The sequence below is a fragment of the Plasmodium malariae genome (assembly GCF_900090045.1).
Source record: "Plasmodium malariae genome assembly, chromosome: 10".
Lineage (NCBI taxonomy): Eukaryota > Apicomplexa > Aconoidasida > Haemosporida > Plasmodiidae > Plasmodium > Plasmodium malariae.
Window position 1 is genome coordinate 561,826 of NC_041784.1, and position 19,752 is coordinate 581,577.

The window sequence follows — 19,752 nt, forward strand, 5'->3', positions numbered from 1 at the left end:
TATGTATAAAATTTCTTTACAAAATATCCAGATCATTAAGACTTATAAATCGTACACTGAGAGATTGTAGTAATCTCTTACTCACATTTTAGCACGTGTGCACATATACACACATATACGCCCGCAAGTACATACAAATACATACATATGTATGTGCGAAAAGGTGAGTTAGTCATATTTTATTTAATTTAATTTATTTTAATTTATATAATTTATTATTATTTTTTTTTTTTTTCTTACATTGGGAATTTTGTAGGCCCTCGAGTACAGATCATCCGTATAGAGTACTCCTATGTATATCCATGAAGGCTTTTTCTTAATTATGTTTATAATTTTATTATCATTATCGTAGTTTTTATAAAGAAAGGGCATTTTATACGTAAACTGATACAAAATATCATACACACTCTGAGTATTATCATATAGTAAATGTTTTTCCTCTTTAGCTACTGAATTATAAATATTTTTTCTTTTGAATCCTATTTTACTAATGTCCTTAAATATATTATTTAAATCATGTTCGTTAGCAATTATAAAATCTTCAGAGCTTTTATTTGTGCCATAAAAATCGGAGTTATTTTTCTTTTTTTCTTTCTTTTTATTAATACAAAAATATAAGCATTCGCAAGGGAACTGATAGTACTCATTTTTATTTATAATATTTATTTTCCAAGAGTAGTTATTATTCTTTATTCTAGTTTTATAAAATATAATAATTTCTGAATGAAGGTCATTATAAATTTCAATATTCGTGTTTTTGACATCATTAAAATCCTTTTTAAAATTTAAATTTGCAAAAAGATATTTATATAAATACAAAAATGATGTTGTTACATTTAGATTTATGCTGGTGGTGTAAAAATGAACATGTAAAATAGGGAAATATCTGAACTGTTCATATATTGAGAAATAAAAGGTTATTGGATTAATAATATTATCTTCTATATTGTACATATTATCATATGTTTTTAAACATAACTTAAATGTTAAATTCATCTTAATTAAGTTAGCATTATTTACTTCTTTTCTTTTTCTATCCCATTTATTAAAATTATTTTCTGTAAATGTTTCTTCATCTGAATATTCATACCACGTTTTTTCCATACATACGTTACTATTTGCATTTCTGTACACTTCATTTTTTGGACTAACTGAATGCGCATCCTCAATATTTACTTGTTCAACTCTTTTATTTAACAAAAAACTAACATACTCATTTGAGTTGTAGAAAAAAAAATGATATTTATAAAGACATGTAAATAAATAATAATTTAAATCAAACAGATTTAATGTTAATATATTTTCTTTATTTAATTGATGTATCTTAAGGCATATATTATTTATACGAAATTTTATTTTTATTTTTATTCCTTTCTTATTGCACAAATACGGTCTCTTTAGTTCCTTTTCTCTTCTATCATTATATCTATTTGAATTGATACACTCAATATTTGCTAGCCTCTTATTTTCCATTCCATTGCTTATACTGTACATTTCGTTTAAGTCCGAGCTTGTTTCAGTGTAAATAACTCCTATTTGCGATTTTTTTTTTTCTTTTTCCTTCATATTTCTTCTATTACAAAATAGATTATAATCATTATATTTTATATTTACCTCATGCATTAATATGTCCTCTTCTTCTAATAAGGAATGATATATTTTTTTTTCCTTCAAATTCTTGGGTACTGCCTCTTTATTTCTACTTGTCTTGTCTATAGTTTTCCTATATGTGTACATATATGGCTTATATAAATACAGTAGTGTCGATATTAAGAAGCATGATAAGTTCTTTTTCTTAGTAACTCCATTTTCCTTAAGCATTTCCTCTTTCTTTATATTATCATTTATCTCTTTTTGTAAGGAAAGATCTTCATTCATAATAAGATTGTTAACACTGCTATTTACTGCTGCTATATTATTGCACATTTCGTCTTTACTAATATCATTTAATGTGTAGCATTTATCGTTATAATTGTAGCTTCTACCATTCTTGTGTTTGTTATCGAGCATATCATTAGTTTGAAGCATATATATGTTCACTAAATTTTTCGTAAAATAATTGAAATATTTATAATCGAAATGTTTCTGAATATTGCATAGGTAATATGCAAATTTATTATATTTTGAGAAAACAAATAAATAATAAAATAAATTAGCCACATAATTATTACAATATGTGTAAAAACAGTTTAGTATTTTAAAAAAGATAAGACCATGACAAATAATATTTTTTTCATTATTAATATTTCTAATTACTGAAAATAGCTGACTATATAAATAATATAGGTCTTCTTTATATAATTCAATTTGTACTACCCTTTCCTTTAAATTACGAATTAGTTCACCATATCTCTTATTCTTATTTTCTATATCATTGAATGCTTGCAGCTTCGAATAACTCTCAAGCAAGTTTTTATATATATTATAATTCTTAATTAAAAAATTCTTACGAATGTTGTACACTGTAGTTATATCATTATGTATGTAATAGTTTTCCTGAAAATTTCCAACATGAATTGTCTTTTCCTTTATCAAGTTGTATACACTTCCTTCAGCCTCACTATTTGCTCCTTCTTTTCCTTCTTTGTCATCTACAATGTTGACAACCTCATTTTTGTTATTAAAAGAGATGTATTTGTTATCGTTTTTCTTGCTTCTTTTTCCTGACATGTATTTCCTTTCCTCCATTTTGTTATCACTCTCATTATTATTTTGAGATGTACCCTCTGATTTATAGTATTGTGCTGTATCGTTTTTTCTCTCTAAAAATTTTGTTCCTATGATGTCCATATACTTTACATCTTCAATTTCACTGTTGGAACAGCTTATGTGAAAATCGGGATGGTTCTCCTTATAATTTTTTCGAGTCAATCTTTTCCTTTTTTTCGCATTTCTATTTTTTACTATTCTTAATTTGTTATAAAGCATATATCTATTTAGACATTTCAATTTATTCATGCTATTTACGTACACATTACTTAACTTCAATTTTTCATTGGACTTCTCAACATTATATTTGTTGTAATGCAAAAAGGGTAGAATATATATATTGCTAATAAAAGAAAAATAGCTTTTGTAAAAACGAGCATAGTAAATATTATAACTAAAATTATTGTATAATTTGTATAATTCTTTCATACTATCTATTGTGATATTAAATAGTATTTCTTGAAATATAAATTTACATGATTTTTTGACACTTAAACAATTGATATTTAAATATATACTATTTATGTTCATTAACCAGTTATTCTCATCCCTAATGTTAGGAGTAAATATGGTATTGTTTCGATTTAAAAATATGTTATACTTATCTTTATATTTCATTCTGTTCTTATATGTCAGGAAAAACAGATTATCGCACCTGCTGTCATGCCTCTTATCATACCTGCTATCATTCCCGCTACCATACCTTCCACCATACATGTTATCATATCTTCTAGCACACCTGCTTCCAAACGTGTTTAAATTTTTTATATTCTTACCTTGTTTAGAAAAATCTTTATTGTCATCTTCATTTCTTTGTCTGCTCATGTAGGAGCTATAATTACGCACTTCATTATTATGCTCAGATAATGGCTCTCCTTCCTTAATAGAGCCAAAAGTTATGTTTTTCCTTACTTTATCAAAATGATTATTCAGATCATTCTTATTATTGCTGTCATTTTCATCGCTGCTATCCAAGTGAGAATTACATATATCGTGATATTCGTCAAAATCGTTATTATCAAAGTTGCTACGATATTTCCTCATTTTTTTACTTTTCATCATTTTTCTAACAAGTTCTATATTCTTCATTTCATTGTAATATATATTATAAAAATTTATGTTGTCATAAAAATCTGATTCAAGCTCTTTCTTTAAAATACCATGTCCCACATTAGTGTAGCTATTCTTAAAATAATAATTTTTTGAGTTAAAAATACTACTACTGTTCATACGATTTAAATCTATAATTGTGGAGTTATTTTTATGCAAAGGGACCTTAAAATTATTATTACTTTTATAAGATTTAAGTTCATCATATATTTCTCTAAAATTAAAGCATTTTCCTAATATAATATTTAAATTTTTCATTTCCATTTTAAACCTAGACAATTCAATACTTTTCTTTTCTCTAAAATGCGAATTTATGCTAAATATCACAGATAAACAAATGTTTCTATTGCTGTCTCTGATATGCCTCTTTTTGCCTTCTCTCTTCCTCCATTTTCTATATTTATTCCATTTTTTTTTTTTCCGATTTTCTATATCTTTTAAAAGATCATTTTCTCCAATATACCTATCATAATAAATATTCACACTACTGTTAGTATTACCCAAAAAGGAGAATAATGTTGTATCATTCTTGCTAAGGGATTTACTGAGATCATTGATAGGAACACTACTAGAAGCACTGCTGGAAGCACAATGGCTAGACAAGGACGACTGAAATAAACTTACCGAATTAAATGTATTACACATATTAGAATTAGCCTCATGTTTATCCTCATTCTTTTCGTCCTCCTTCATATCCTCTTCCTTACCTTTTAAACTATTTTTACTCTTCTTAACTGCACCTCTTAAGTTTTCATTCAAATAGTTATCATCATTCGTATATACATTTTTCCTTGCCATATAAAAAATCTGCTTGTTTATTTTTTTATTCATATATATATTATTATAATTCTTAGATTTTTCTAAAATGTTCAAAATGTTTAATTTACTTCCTGAATTACTAGAGCTAAATGATTTTATATTTAACTTTTTTGCTGTCTTCATAATTTCAGAGTACTTCTCATCACTATGTAAAGTGCTTACCGCATTTGTGCTTTTCTTCATTTGTCTGATTTTTTTTTCTCTTTCTTTCGTTAACAAGGTATTATCCAGAGCAGAATCAAAAAAAAGGTTACGGTTATTATAAAAGCTACTACTATTATTATTATTATTTATTTTTTTTTTTAAAAGGTAGCTCATTTTCACATTTCGCTTATTTTCATTATCGTAGCTTAATAAATCATCCTGAATAACCCAAATTTCAAGTAGATTTATTTTCATCTTCAAATTTATATATTTATTGCAGAAATTATTTACACTCCTGAAGGAAATTAAATTATCGTTTGATGAATTTATTTCAAGTTTATCCTTCCTTCTATGTGAGACTTTATTATAATCAGGAAAAAGCAAATTCGTAGAAGTACTATAAACGTTTTCTTTTTTCCCTTTTACATCTTTCTTTTTATTTCCTAGTACATGTGATGATAATTTTCTTGTAAAAAACTTTTGAATAGTAGTTTTTATTTTTCTAGACAACCCTTTATTTTCATCCACCTCTTCATCACTATTCTCTTTTTTTTTCTTACTACTAACCAAATCGTTGTTCAGTTGATCTTGATGGAGATATCCCGTTTTTGTAAGCCCATTCTTATCATTTTTTAGGCTAACAAAACTGCTTGATACTATTTGCTCAGACTCATTCTTAAAACCAACATAATTCGTGTGCTCTTCTCTATTGCTTTTCTCAACCCTGAGATTGTCTATCTGATGTAATGCCAAATCGTTCTTCTTTGTTTTCTTGCTTTTATTATGTGTAAAAGCAATTCTACTTCGTAATGTTCCCAGGTTGCGCTCGTTTACCGAATACCCCTTTTTGTCATTTTTATGTTCAGCGTTTTTGTCATGTATAAAACTGTTTAGTATATTATATCTTTTCATATTACTTATTTTTTTTTTCCTTTTTTTTCTTTTTTTCTTTTCCTTTATCATTGACGTAGAGACTTTTATTTGTTCCCTCTCATTGTACCTTCTGCTTAAACTGGGATTACTAGCATTAATAAATTTTTTTTTACTTGTTAAATTTTCATATATTTTATTTGTATTTATTAGTTTATGAAATTTAATTTTTTTAACAGAATAAGAGTAATTGGAATTGAGAATATATACCTTCTCTTTAGATACGTAATTTAGCATTGTTCTATACTTTGTATAGAAATATAAAAAAAAAAGTAAATCATTATTTATAAATGCTAAGAAATAGAAATTCCTATCACTTAATTCTTTTAATGATTTATTTACCACTGTATGGTACTCAAATTTATTCATAATTAAATATTTATAATTTAATTTATTTTTATAACAAACTAATTTTTCCAATAAGGAGTTTATGGTACTTAAAGTATTTGAATATTCACTGTCTTCATTTGGTTTCCTTCCTTTTGGTAATGAATTACAATTTTTATAGTATCCATTGTCTAGTATATCCTCTACAAGGTATAAATTGTTTATACTGTTGCCTTTGTATTCTTGTTTTTCGCAACAATCCGATTCATCATATTCATGACCAATAAACTGAACTAGGTTTTCTTCGCTCATAAATGAAGATATCCTTTTTTTTTCCCTTTCCTTCGTTAACTTTTCCCCCTTCAACTTTTGCTGCATCTCGTTCTTTTTCTTATTAATCAAAGCTGCGATATCAAAATCCCTATTTTGTTCACACTTTCCATTTTTACACATTCCTATATAATTCGTCAGAAGGCTGTTATGTAATATTAACCCCTTTTTAAAATTATCAACATTTAAGCATGAATTTAGATAAGAAAAATCGTCGAAATATATTTCAGGATATATAGAATATACATGCAAAAAGGAAAAAATGCTTTTTGATAAATCAGTAAAATAATCTATTAGGTCCATTATTGTTTGATTATGTAGTGTAAATCTTGTATTTTTTATATCCACAGCCATATCAATATATTTCACATTTTCATTTGCAATCAGATAAAATTGATTATTATATATTTCATTTTGAAGCTTTTCTAAATGAATTCTTCTTTTTATATTTCCTCGAAACATGTTTTTATTTAAATGCAGATAGGTATACGTATTTACTATTTTGTCACATAACTGTATATACTTCCTTTGAGCATTACTTTTTAAAAATAATCGGAATGGAGAAATATTATTGCATATATTTATTTTATTGTAATCATAAATAATTAACCTATTTACATATAAGGAAAGTTTAAACCCCTTATTAAACGAAGGGAAAAAAAGAGCAAAATTATCCATATTAATGCACCATTTAATATTTTCAACAATATTATTTAAAACTAATTTACACCTATTAATTTTTAATGATATATTGTTATATATCCTTTTAATGTAATTATAAAATCGAGTGTTCATTTTTCTCTTCTTTTTATCATTATCCTTTTTTATATATTCATCTATGTCATGTCTACTCTTCGATATAGAGTTCAGAAAACTTTTATATTTTTCATTCAAACCATTTACATAAGGTCTCCTTAACCATATAGAATTTTGCGTATATATACTGTCAGAATAACTGTTGCGTTCCTTCTTATGTTTTTTTTTCATTATATACATATCGTCGTTCAATTTATATCTGTTCAACGCATTGACATATCTATGAGTTGTGCTATGTCTTCTTCTTTTTTCTACATTTCTAATGATTTCATTTTTCGTATCCACTAATTTTGAATTGTATGAAAATAGTGAACTGATGGAGGAAGAAAAATTCATGGAAGATGATATAGATGATGTTGTGGAAAAGGATGCGTGCATAGTTCTATCTTTTATGAAAGTGTCATTGAAATAGTTAGAATTATTCACATCGTTAATACCTTTTAACATCTTATTATGTAGTTTTTCTTCCCTTCTAGGAAAAAAATTTCCAGTGTATAAAGAATTATATGCATTTAACTTATCCTTATAATTATTAGAGATCTGCTTATATATATGATACAAACTAGTACTTGTCATTTTGCTCGTATTATTTTTATGTTTTTCCTTTTTTGTATCTATCTCATATTCATTCATTTCTTCTAAAATATGTTCTATACTATATCTTGTACTCTTTTTAGTAATGTTTTTTATGTTTTCTAATTTGAGACTGGAAAATTTAATTCTAGAATTATATATAAAAACATTTAAAACATCATTCACATTTTCATATTTACAACTATTATTACATAAGACAGTAAGATATAACCGAACTGAAACCCTTTTTATTTTTTCCTCATTAATAGAAATAATGTAAAATGAATTATCCTCACAGTAATTTGTGAATCTGCTGAAAATCAGTTTATTTATAGTAGTTGAAAAATGTTTACGTTCTACCGATTCGAAGTTAGAAAAGTCGTTAGAGTTGCTTCCACTTCTCTTTTTAATTCTTTCATACTGTTCTTTTGATAGATAAATATACTCATTATTATAAAATGGATGAATGTGATCTATTAATAAATAATTACTTTCATAAATATATGAACAATCAACGATGTTTATATCTATATTGCTAATGTCAACGTTAATTACAACTTTATTGTTTTTTAATTTTTCTTCAATTTTTGTGGACATACTGTTAAGGACATTCATAAGTCTGTATAGCTTGTATCCCTTCGATGAGATAGAAGAAAATGCTTCCTCCTCTCCTTTACCATGATCATCATTGTTTCTGTTAGAAGTACAACTATAACGATCTCTCATATATCTTCTATTTTTTTTATAGTCTTTTACATTATTCTGTTTATTAGCTGTTGATTTACTTATTTCTTTGTCATTAACACCGTCATAACTTGGCTTCCTATTATCGTGCTCTGAACATATGTTAATGTTCCTACGTCTACTAATTAGACTATAATAATACTTCATCTGTTTATATTTGTGATTAATATAATCTTTCGTTTCTTTTATATCATACAAAATTAAATTTTTATTCAAATTATTAATTAAATAAAAATTACATGTGGATATAAAATACGGTTCCACGTTTATACCGGACGAATAAATGTGAATGTAGAAATTGAAACATTTTTTCTTTTTTTCTTTCTTTTGTTTTTCTTTATTAATGTGTTCATATAACTTGACATCTTTTAATGATACATAAATATGATTTTCCTTCCAAGAGCTATATTTTAAAAAATCCTTTCTATATAATAAGTAATTGTTAAAGTTATTAATATTGTTATTGTACAGTAACTCACTCTCCTCAGGGTACATCTTCCTATTATGCTCAAATAAATAACTTTCACTATGGTTAGCAACCTCACAACCATCTCCTTTTAAAAAAATGTGTGTGCCACTATCACAAATGTGTTCACTATCTGTATTGCCTATGTTATCCTTAAACTTTTCCTCTACTGTGTAAAACAAATTCTGATATTTCCTTTTACTAGTTTTGTTCTCTTCTAAACAATCCTTCGTATTGTCTTGTTGATTTAGTTCGCGATAATTTTTATTATTGTTGTTGTTACTGCACTTGTTATTGATATTTCGATCATTATTATTGTTATTATTATTACCATTATTTTTATTACCACTCCTGTTGTTTAAGTTGCTGTTTTCACTACTTTTACCCTTTTTTCTCTGAACATACCCCATACTCCTTCGACAATTTGAATTTTTTCTATCCATTTTACTTTTTTCAATTTTCTGTTCAATATATAGATTCATAAGTGCATCCTTTTTTTTACTACTGGTACCACCTTTACTAGAGCTTTTTATTCTTTTTTTATGACTCCTCTTCTCTTTTCCTCTACTACTTATTTTACGCAAATAGCTGTTACAGTCTTCATTCCGCATACGATTTTCCTTTTTTCCAAGTACATTTTTTACCGGACTTTTTTTTTTAGACAACTTAGTAAAGTAGGATATACTTTCATAGTACTTCGTTAATAATAAGAACTTATAAATATTTCTGTATATTAAAGAAACTTTTTTATAAAAGATAGGTATATAGCAGCATACGATTGTACTATTACAATTTTTATTCCTTTTATTTAATTTCATGAAATCGGAAAAATCTGAGTGAGTTTTATGGATATTATACAAATGATGAACATTAAATTTATTAAACCATTCTAAGTTGTATAACTGATTAATGTATTCTAACATTTTTAACTCCTTTTCAACTACATAATTATACTTTATAAAATTCTTATATTTAAAATTTTTTTGATTGGCACATTTTTCAAAGTTGTTTTTCATAGAAGAAGTGTTATAATCCTTATCATTATTACTTATATGATATGAATTTATATTATTTGAATATTTGTAATTATATATTAATGGTTGTATAAGGCTTTGACCTCCTCCTCCTGCACCCCTTTTAAATTTTCGCAAATATATGCAACTAAAAAGGTTTATATTATATACAGACAAGGTGCAACATGATAATTTCCATGACTCCACTTTATTCGCTTCTTTTTGAGTAGATTTTTTCCTCTTTTTCTTTTTTGGTAATTTCTTTTTTTCATTAATCATAATCATTCTCTTCCTATTATTTAATTCGTTTTTGCATTTCTCTTTTCCTGGAATCCACCTTTTATTAACATTTACGAAATTCTTGCTATCTTTAACAAAATCATGCTTACTACTCTGTCTGCTAAAACTCATAAAGTTATCATCACTTTCGTACGTAAAACTTCGAGCATCCTTTTGTTCATCAAAAGCTGAAACATATCTACTCCCATGTGTACTTGAGTCCTCTATTTTTATACTTTGAAGGTCGTAAGTTTTAGTGTTATTAATATCATTGTTCATATGAAATGCATCCATGGTATTACTATTCCAGTTTTTTACCTCTTTCGTTTTGTTATTAGGCGATACCACATTAACAACACTAAGAGACCTACCATTTTTTTCTTTTTTAAATATCCTTTTTGAGTAATTATTTTTTTTACCCATCAAATTAACGGATAAACTGAAGCTATTCACAATGCTTTTTTTTTTTTGAGGATTGTAATTATCCTCACCATTATTATTACCGTTATCATCATTGCCAATATCCCCATACGACGCATCACCCTTCAGTATTGTGTTGCTTTTCTTTTTTTTATAATTCAATAAAAACCCCAGATAGGTCTTTTGCTTCTTTATGTATTTATCATTATAAATGGAGCTCACTTGCGTATTGTCATTCTTTAATTCCATAATACTATTCCTTTCACTCTCATTAATAAGTTCGTATCCGTTGCTTATATATTCATGTGACAGTTCAATGGAGGATATTTTCCCACTTCCTTCATTCACATCTTCCGTATTGTTACAAGTATTATACGAAGTATTGTTTCCACTTCTACTTACCACCTGACCTAGTCGCTTTTTTATAGACAAACTATTCTTTAGATGGTTCATATGACCGACGCTAATCGCTTTATCATCCTTGTAGTTACTCTTCACGCTATTATCTGTAAGCATAGTTTCCTTAGATTTCACATAATGCATTCCACTATTCAACATTTTTTTTTCTCTTTTCTCCTTCTCTTCTGCGTTACTCCTTCCATCTAAACAATCACTAGAAACAATTTTTAAATTTCCATGATCATTGTTTTCAAGTTGATGGACTGTGCCTTTTCTTTCATATACCCTACTATCACGTAATGGACTCCTGTCATATAAGTGTTCTTCCTGTGGAAAATAATTTAAAATTCTATTATCACAATTCGTTATACTATTATTTTTTGGATGTATATAATTTTCAGATTCCAAAATTCTAGTTTGGTTTTTTTTTTTTTTTTTTTTTTTTTTTTTCTTTCCGCATAAAATTTCAGCATTAAATTTGATGTCCACTACTGTTAGATGAGAAAGGACATAGTTACAATTTCTCATAAGTATAACATAAAGATAAGGAAAAACCATGTTAACAGTCTTCCTTTTGTTTTTGGAACATTTATATTCGATTTTAAATAAAAAATTGAAATTTATATTATACAAATCTTTGTTCATAATTCCAATATGATCGTAATTTGATTGTTCCCCCTGGTTTTGGTCTTCCTTTTTGGGTTCCCCTTGAAATTTTTTTTTCCATCCCATTTTGCAATAATTAGAACAGCTATCAACAAAATTTATGTAATTGTTCATATACGCGTCAACTTTGTACTCTTTTTTATATATGTACTTGAATCTATGGTAGTTCATAAGATAACATATATTAACATTTTCCGAGCATATAAACAGTTTGACATCTTTATTCATTTGACATTTTTCTTTAATAACATTTTTTCTTTCTACTGATTTGTTTCTTTTTGAATCATATGCCTTTTCAGAGACAAACCCAGTACTACTAAAATTTTTACTGTTTTTAGAAGCTCTACTGTATTTTTCAGCATTACTGGCACGATTACCAGCACCAATACCGTATCTCCTTACACGACTAGCATTTTTAATGATATAATTAAAATTATTTGTAAAAGCATTATCATATCCTTCAGAAATACACTGATTATCTTCATTACATTTTCTGCCCCTTTTTGCTCCCGAATGATTGTCCTGATACCTTGAGCTTTTCCCATTAGAAAAAAAATTATAGTTATTTCTTAAATTATCATAGTAACTGTTGCGACTTAAGCAATGATCACCAAATGAGCTAGCAGGGTCACCATTCTTGATCTTTTCATTTCCTAAGTTAATTTCGTAAATATGTTTTTCTTTCTCCTTTACATTTTCAAGGTCTTTTACAAAAGACACATCCGTTCTAACAACCTGACACTTGGTATTAATTTTTACAGAAGGAAAATTTACCGCATTTTTGTTATTGTTTTCGTACATGCTGCTGTAATTGTTGCAGTTAGTGTCAACTGATTTTGCCTTTACAAGTGCGTTTCCACTAGCGGCTCTTCTATCGTTTCTGTTATCGTTCTTTATATCATTTCCATAGAGGTTACTATTCAGTGTTGTTCCGTGCATGATACTACTCTCATTGAAGCATTTATTTTCTTCAGTATGTCCTTTAACATTCCCATAAACTCCGCTTTCTACCTTTTCAGAATATGATAATTTGTTAGGATAATATATATCATTGTATAATCGTTTGTTCGCTTTTTCGTGTGCACTATCATTCAATATAGCTCGAATGGAATTGTATTCAGAATTACTACAATCATTAAGCATCCTCATTTGGTTGTCATCATGCCTGCATTTTTCATTCTCTGATAAATCATAATAAAAAGTGTTATTCGTTAAAGTAATATCTTCTTTGTGACATTCTTTTTGACGTTTCTGAAATTTCTTTTGAAGTTCTTTTTGTAGTTCGTTTTCCTTCTTGTTATAAAAATTGTTAAAATAATCTTCATTGTTTACATATGTATCATCGAGCATATTTTCATTACTAGATGTGCATAAAGTGTCTATTATATCATCGCTACTTATGCATTTTTCAAGAGACCTAATAACATTTTTATCCTTTCTTTTTTCGCACTTATACAATCCATTTTTTATCTCATTTTGTTTATTGCACATACTTGAAAAGTTCAATAAGTTTGTTGGTGCGTGTACAATATTTTTACCTATTTGAACAGAAACATATCTACTTAGATGGACATTCATTTTTTCACTCTCCTGAATGTATGTTAAAAAGTAATTAATCATTACATTGTTTAGCAAGATAAATAGTGTAGAGCTAAAAAAAAAGTTAAAATTTGATAAGGACAACTTTATTACTTGTTCGTTTTTATCCTTATTTATGTGTAAGTCTAGATGTATCTGAGGTTTTAAGTTTATTTTCTTTTTGTCGTAATCGATGTAAAGCTTAAACTTTTTTTTTTCTAAAATACAAATATACTGATCAAAAATTTTATTTATTTTTTTTTTTTCCTTTTTCATGTTTGATTTAGAAACACTCAAGATGTTGCTTATCGTATCTGTTAAAATTACGTATTTCCTGCATTTATTATTCTTTTGTATATCCTGTCTCTTTATCTTATGGGATGAATGCTTTTTTCCTCTGTTATCACTATTCCGCCCTTTGTCATCCATTTGATCCATTTTTGTACCAACTAAAGCATTTTTTTTTTTTCTCATAACTGTTAACACGTAAAAAAAATACAATGATTTAATTTTCAGAGATATATCCATTTCATTATGCAAATGAGACACTTCACTCATAAAACCATTGAACACTACATTGAATAATCCTTCATTTTTATTTTTAATAACTATATCTGTTTTTCCTATTAAAATGAAAAATAAAAGCATTTTTTTTTTCTTATTTGCATGCTCTGTTTCTATATGGGTACTTCTCAAACAAAATAATTCTGAAGCATTTGCATCAGATAAAGAGCTTTGAATAAAAATATCTTCTTCCATTAAATTTTCAGAATTAATTGACTTTTCAAAATTAAACAGATTTCTCAAATTCATATATTTACAATGTTCATTATAGTATCTACTTGATGGTCTTACATAGTATATATCATTTGTCCATGTATTTCTTTTTGGAATTAGTACTTCTTCTCTTTTTGTTTTGGCTATTCCTTTACATTTCTCAGTCTTATATTTATTTTCCTCATATCCACTGTATGTAGAATAGGAATGTCGTTCTACATTAGAATTCATATAACAGGCCTGACTATAAGAGTCATATCTATCATCAAAATCGCTGTTGCTTAAAATGGTATCTTCCTTACATGAGTAATATTCTCTTTCTACGGGTTTGAAATTCTTCACTGAATCTACATAATGCTCTTTTCTTCTAGTCGCATAATAATTTCGTATTGCATCATTATTACTACTAAAGGAATGTGGATTTATATCGGAGCTTTGATAAGTGCATCTCCTCTTTTCCATCTCATGACCGTTATTAAATGAATTCTCTTTATCAAATAAATAATTCTTTTCCGTTTTGCGTACTTTCTTTTTTAAAATCATGAAAAATAATTTTTCAAAATCTTCTTTATTATACAATATTTTTTCCTTATCTATAATTTTGTTAACTAACTTTTTTACATACTTTTCATAATTCTTATTTACTACTAACGAGTCTTCATTATTTCCACTTTTGAGCTCTGTATTATTTTCGTACGTTATATTATTAGTAAGAAAAAATTTGCTTAGAATTTTGTACAAGAAGTTATTTGTTATATTGAATTTCTTTAAATGCATCGTATTCTTATTATTATATATGAGACATTGTCTTACTTTTCTTAATTTCTTTATTCTAATATTAATTAATTCTAGATAGTCTACAGGGATTATATATTTATATATGCTAATCAGAGACACACAAACTTCATTCAAACTGCAGCTAAGTACATCTACACTTAAGGAATAAACGTTGTTGTTTTTTTTAAGTTTAAATGATTTAATGCATATCAGCATGTCCTTGTTTTTTATATTTTCCATTACACATGCGGTGTTCTGTCTATCACCCCTTCTGTTTATCGCTTCCGCCTTTGAACTACTTTTATGGTTATTATCATCCATACTACTATTGCTATCACTTCTGCGGCTACTATCATTGCTGTCTTTAATGTTACTGTTGCTACTATCGCTATCATTTTGCTTTGTATTTGTTACTTCCTTACCATCGATACTATTTCTCACTTCTTCGCCTTCCAAAAATTCCTCATGGGTGATCTTACTCCTACTGATCCGATCATTTTCAATATAAAGAAAGCAGGAGTTAAATAAGTGCTCTAATTTAAGGTAGTTCGTTTGTAGGTATAATAAGGAATCATCCTTATCCAGAAAAAAGAATAGGTTTTTAATTTGGAAATAGATTCCATTTGATAATATATTTTTATTTTTCATTTTATTCCTATTTTTATTATATTGGATGTATCTTTTTAAAAATGAATAAAAATTGCTTTTAATAGAATAAACAAAGTTTCTTTTTTTCAAATAGGAAATTGTGTTATTTATTTTCGTATGGTATACATTTTTTTCTGGAACAAATAGGTTGTTGAAAATTAAATTATGTATATTTGTAATATCTCCCTGTTGACTTCTGATAAAATTTTCCATGTTTTTATTCATATATTTACTACTCACTATTTCTTCCTTATCATTATCCTCATCTGAATATTCATATGAGTCTGACGTCACGACACTTGTGCTTTTATCACTGTTTATTTCTTTATAATAATCATTATTCTTTTTCACATTATTACTCTTTACAAAGTTATATATGAGGTTCTGATCCTTCTGTATTTCTACATTTATGGGTGCATTCATTTTTTTTTGCTTCGTTTCTGTTTCATTGTTAATACTTCTGGATCTAAAAGGATCAACAACAATACTGTGCTCAATAAATTTTTCATGACTTCGAGGCGTTTGCATTATTTTCTTCCTTCTTTTTGTTTTATTAAGAAAATTTTTTAAATCTACAATTTCACATTCGACATAGGAAGAATGTAAAAAGTATAATTTTAGTTCATCAAGATGAACTCGTATTATTTTCTTTTTTTGCATAACACTACTTATGGACAAGCTAAGGGTTTCAATAGCGTCCTTATCAATATAATTGTCGTATTTGAGAAAAAGCTCTAAACAAATATTATTTACTGAGATGAAATTCACAATAGGTAATAAATTATTTAAATTGATCATATATTTACATATATGCAGATCAATTTCTCTTGCATTATTACTATAATCGTTAACAAGTATAATAAAGGCATTGGGTATTATAACAACTTTATTATTCATTATTAAATCAAAATTCGTATCATAATTAATGGTTTGTTTGATGGAATTATTTTCATCATGTGAGTCCTTTTTATGTTTCCCCAGAATAAATTTCCAAAACGATTTCCCTTTATTTCTTATATTATTATTATTGGCATTGTCATTATTCCCATTATTACTGCTCTTATTATTTTCCTTTTTGTTTAGTTCATTATCCACCTTATTTTTCAAATCTTTTATGTTGTCTACTTTGAAAATTTCCCTTTCAAGTGTTTGCAAATTTTCTATCTTAATTTTATCTATTTCCCCAGTATTGTCAGAGGAATGATGTTTCATAAGGAAACCACACATATTGTAGTTATTATCAAAATTTAGGTGCATGCTTTTATTTAGTTCACTTATTGTATTACGCGATTGGACGCAAAGACCACTCTCATTTTCACAGCGCACTCTGAGATACGTTTCGTTGTCTCGTTTTGTACTGTACTGATTTTCACTATAGTGTTTTTCATTATCAACATCATGGTGCCCTCTAACATTACTTCTTAATCTTTCGTAATAATTTCCACTAATGTTATGTTCATAGTTACTAGGGTACATACCAATGGTATTCTTAGGATACATTACATTTCTACTGCTATAACTAATGTCTATGTTTTTCTGACTCATTGCTCGCTTCTCTAAAGCATTCATCATATATCCCACACTTTGATTAATTATTTTGTCCTCGTTCAAATACTTTGTATCGGTCGTCAACACACTTTCTGCCCTTAAATTTTTTGTCTTTATATTATAAAAACCATTACTTCTATTATTATTACTATTATTACTATTACTACTATTATTACTATTATTGCTATTATTACTATTATTACTATTACTATAACTACTACTACTATTGTGGCTCACTTCGTTATATATACAACAATTTCTTATTGGTAACTTTTCAATAAAATAAAGACAATACTTCTTTTTATTTAACACAAATTTTTTATTTCTTCTGAAAATTACAAATAAAGATTGGACATGTAAATTATGAATATAAATGCTCAACCTTTTTTTTATGGTAGATAATTTTTCTTGTTTAAGCAAAAAAGAACAGATTACATTATAGGACAATAAACATTTGTTTGATTTCATTCTACAATAATCAAAATGATGAAATTTTAAAGGAATATATGTGAAGTTAATTTGAGGTATAACTAAATTAAATAGCATATCGTGCGAAAACCATCTATCCAATTTTTCTAAATTTTCATCTAATATAGAATTATCACCTTTATGATTTTTTATAAAGTTGTATAATAATTTTTTCCACTCCCTTCTTCTTATATTTCCCCTATTAAAATATTCTTTAGTATATATGCATTCATCAGATAATAATCTTAATTTAGTTAATAAATGAATAGGACAAGATGCTTCAAATTTTTCAATAAATTGCCTACCGCATTCATCATATTTGTAACTTTTCTCACCTTTTAATTTTCTATATTCTGAATATTTTACACAATCTTCTATGGATGGAATAATGTTAAAAACTTTGGTACAACCACCTTTGTACAAGTACCAAAACTCAATATATCTTACAAAATTATAAAACGAATCTAAAGCGGATGCTGTAAAATGAACATCCAAACTTTCAAAATTCGAAATATTATAAAACAGAGGAGGAAAATCATTTTTAAAACTCAGTTCAATTATTTTATCATAATTTCCTAATTCGCCATTGTACGAGTCACTGTTAGTATGATAGTTATAATTCGTGTTACTCGACATAAACATACAATTATTATTATTACTATTATTATTAATACTATTCTTACCATTATTAATACTATTATTTCTATTAATATTATTATTATTACTATTAATATCATTGTTGTCATTTTCCTCTTCAATGGTACTGCTAGTACAATTATAGCAACTGTACGGTTTTTCCGAATGTCTTCCTTTCTCATTTTTTACATTATCATATGTGTCATCCTCTTTATCTTCTTTATGATGCTTATTAAAAGACAACTCGACACTCTTAAAACATTTTAAATCACATTTCAAATCATTTAGTGCTTTCATATCATATTTTTTAAAGATTACGTGCATATCCAACCCATTTTTTTGTGTTATTCTAAAACCTAAATTGTGTTTTGGTATCTCAAAATTGTAGTTATTTTTATTTTTATTTTTTAATTTACTATCTAGCTTTCTTGGTGATACATTTTCCCCGAATTTGGATGCAAAGAATTTTCTCTTGGCTCTTTTTTTTATATGTCCTTCTTTTATCCTCTCGTTGATGTCATAATCACTGAACGAATAATACTCAGTCAATCTGTTGCTGTCTAATGTGCTCCTTTTTATTTTTTTCCCTAAGCTATGCCTTTTTTTTTTTTCATGTATGGAATTCGTGCTCTCGCTAAACAGGTTCTCGATCGCCGTCAGGAAAAGCACATCTGAAAATGGCACGTAATCATGTTCATGAGCACATATACAAATATATATGCACATATAAACAAAAATAAAAATACAATTTGCAAAGCATACCATTGAGGTCAAAATTACGAAGAAGACATGCACACAAATTTGTTTCACAGAAAAACTTTTTTCCATACCTTCAATTTGATCCTTGTTATCTTTCAACTTGATGGCACTGTTACCTATTTTGTGATTAGTATGTATTATATCTTCCTTCCTTTTAATTTTCTTCTTATATTTAATTTTCTTGGTATATTCTTTAAAAATAATATGTAGTCCTATAAATCTTATCCATATATTAATTAGGAGATTTTTTTTAATATTTTTTTTTTCTTCTTCGGTTAGTTTCACTTTGTATTTATTTAATTCATCAATTTTAAAATTCTTAATAAAAAATTCAAAAGTAAAAGGATTTTTATAAATATAATTATCAAAAAATGTTATCTTAATATTTTCTACTAATATTCTTAACGAATTAACTAATTTCACAGGGAGAGCTTTTAAAAAATTGTCCTCTTTCTTTTCTTTTGATACATTAATTCTATCCCATTTGTTTAGTTTATTTTTTTTCGTTTTATATTGATAATTCATAATTTTGTTGGTATCCCACGAACTTGGATACAAAAATTTTATGACAAGATATATATCATTTGCATAAATATTTATAGGACTAATGTTGTTTGAAAAAATAGATGACCATAAAAATTTTATGCGTAAATTTTTTATGTTTGAGTAAACTATTTCAAAGGGTAACTCAGCTAATTCGAATAACTTTTCTGGAAAGGGTACATTTTTCAATAGTATCTGCGCGGAGAAAAATTAAAATTGAATATATATGAAGTGGGTATAGAGGGGGGGTTAGGAAGTGTTAAGGTTTGTTCT

General features: G+C 26.7%; 1 protein-coding gene across 1 annotated transcript in view; it reads right to left on the reverse strand.

Moving 5' to 3' along the window:
- PmUG01_10022200 (conserved Plasmodium protein, unknown function) overlaps positions 1-19,752 on the reverse strand; it is a gene marked incomplete at both ends in the record, with an annotated part of 28,425 nt that overhangs the window by 8,403 nt on the left and 270 nt on the right. Inside the window, 2 exons of the mRNA XM_029005405.1 lie at positions 241-18,848; positions 19,008-19,674. Of these exons, the coding sequence (XP_028861997.1) occupies positions 241-18,848; positions 19,008-19,674 (19,275 nt within the window). The remainder of the gene's footprint in view (positions 1-240; positions 18,849-19,007; positions 19,675-19,752) is intronic.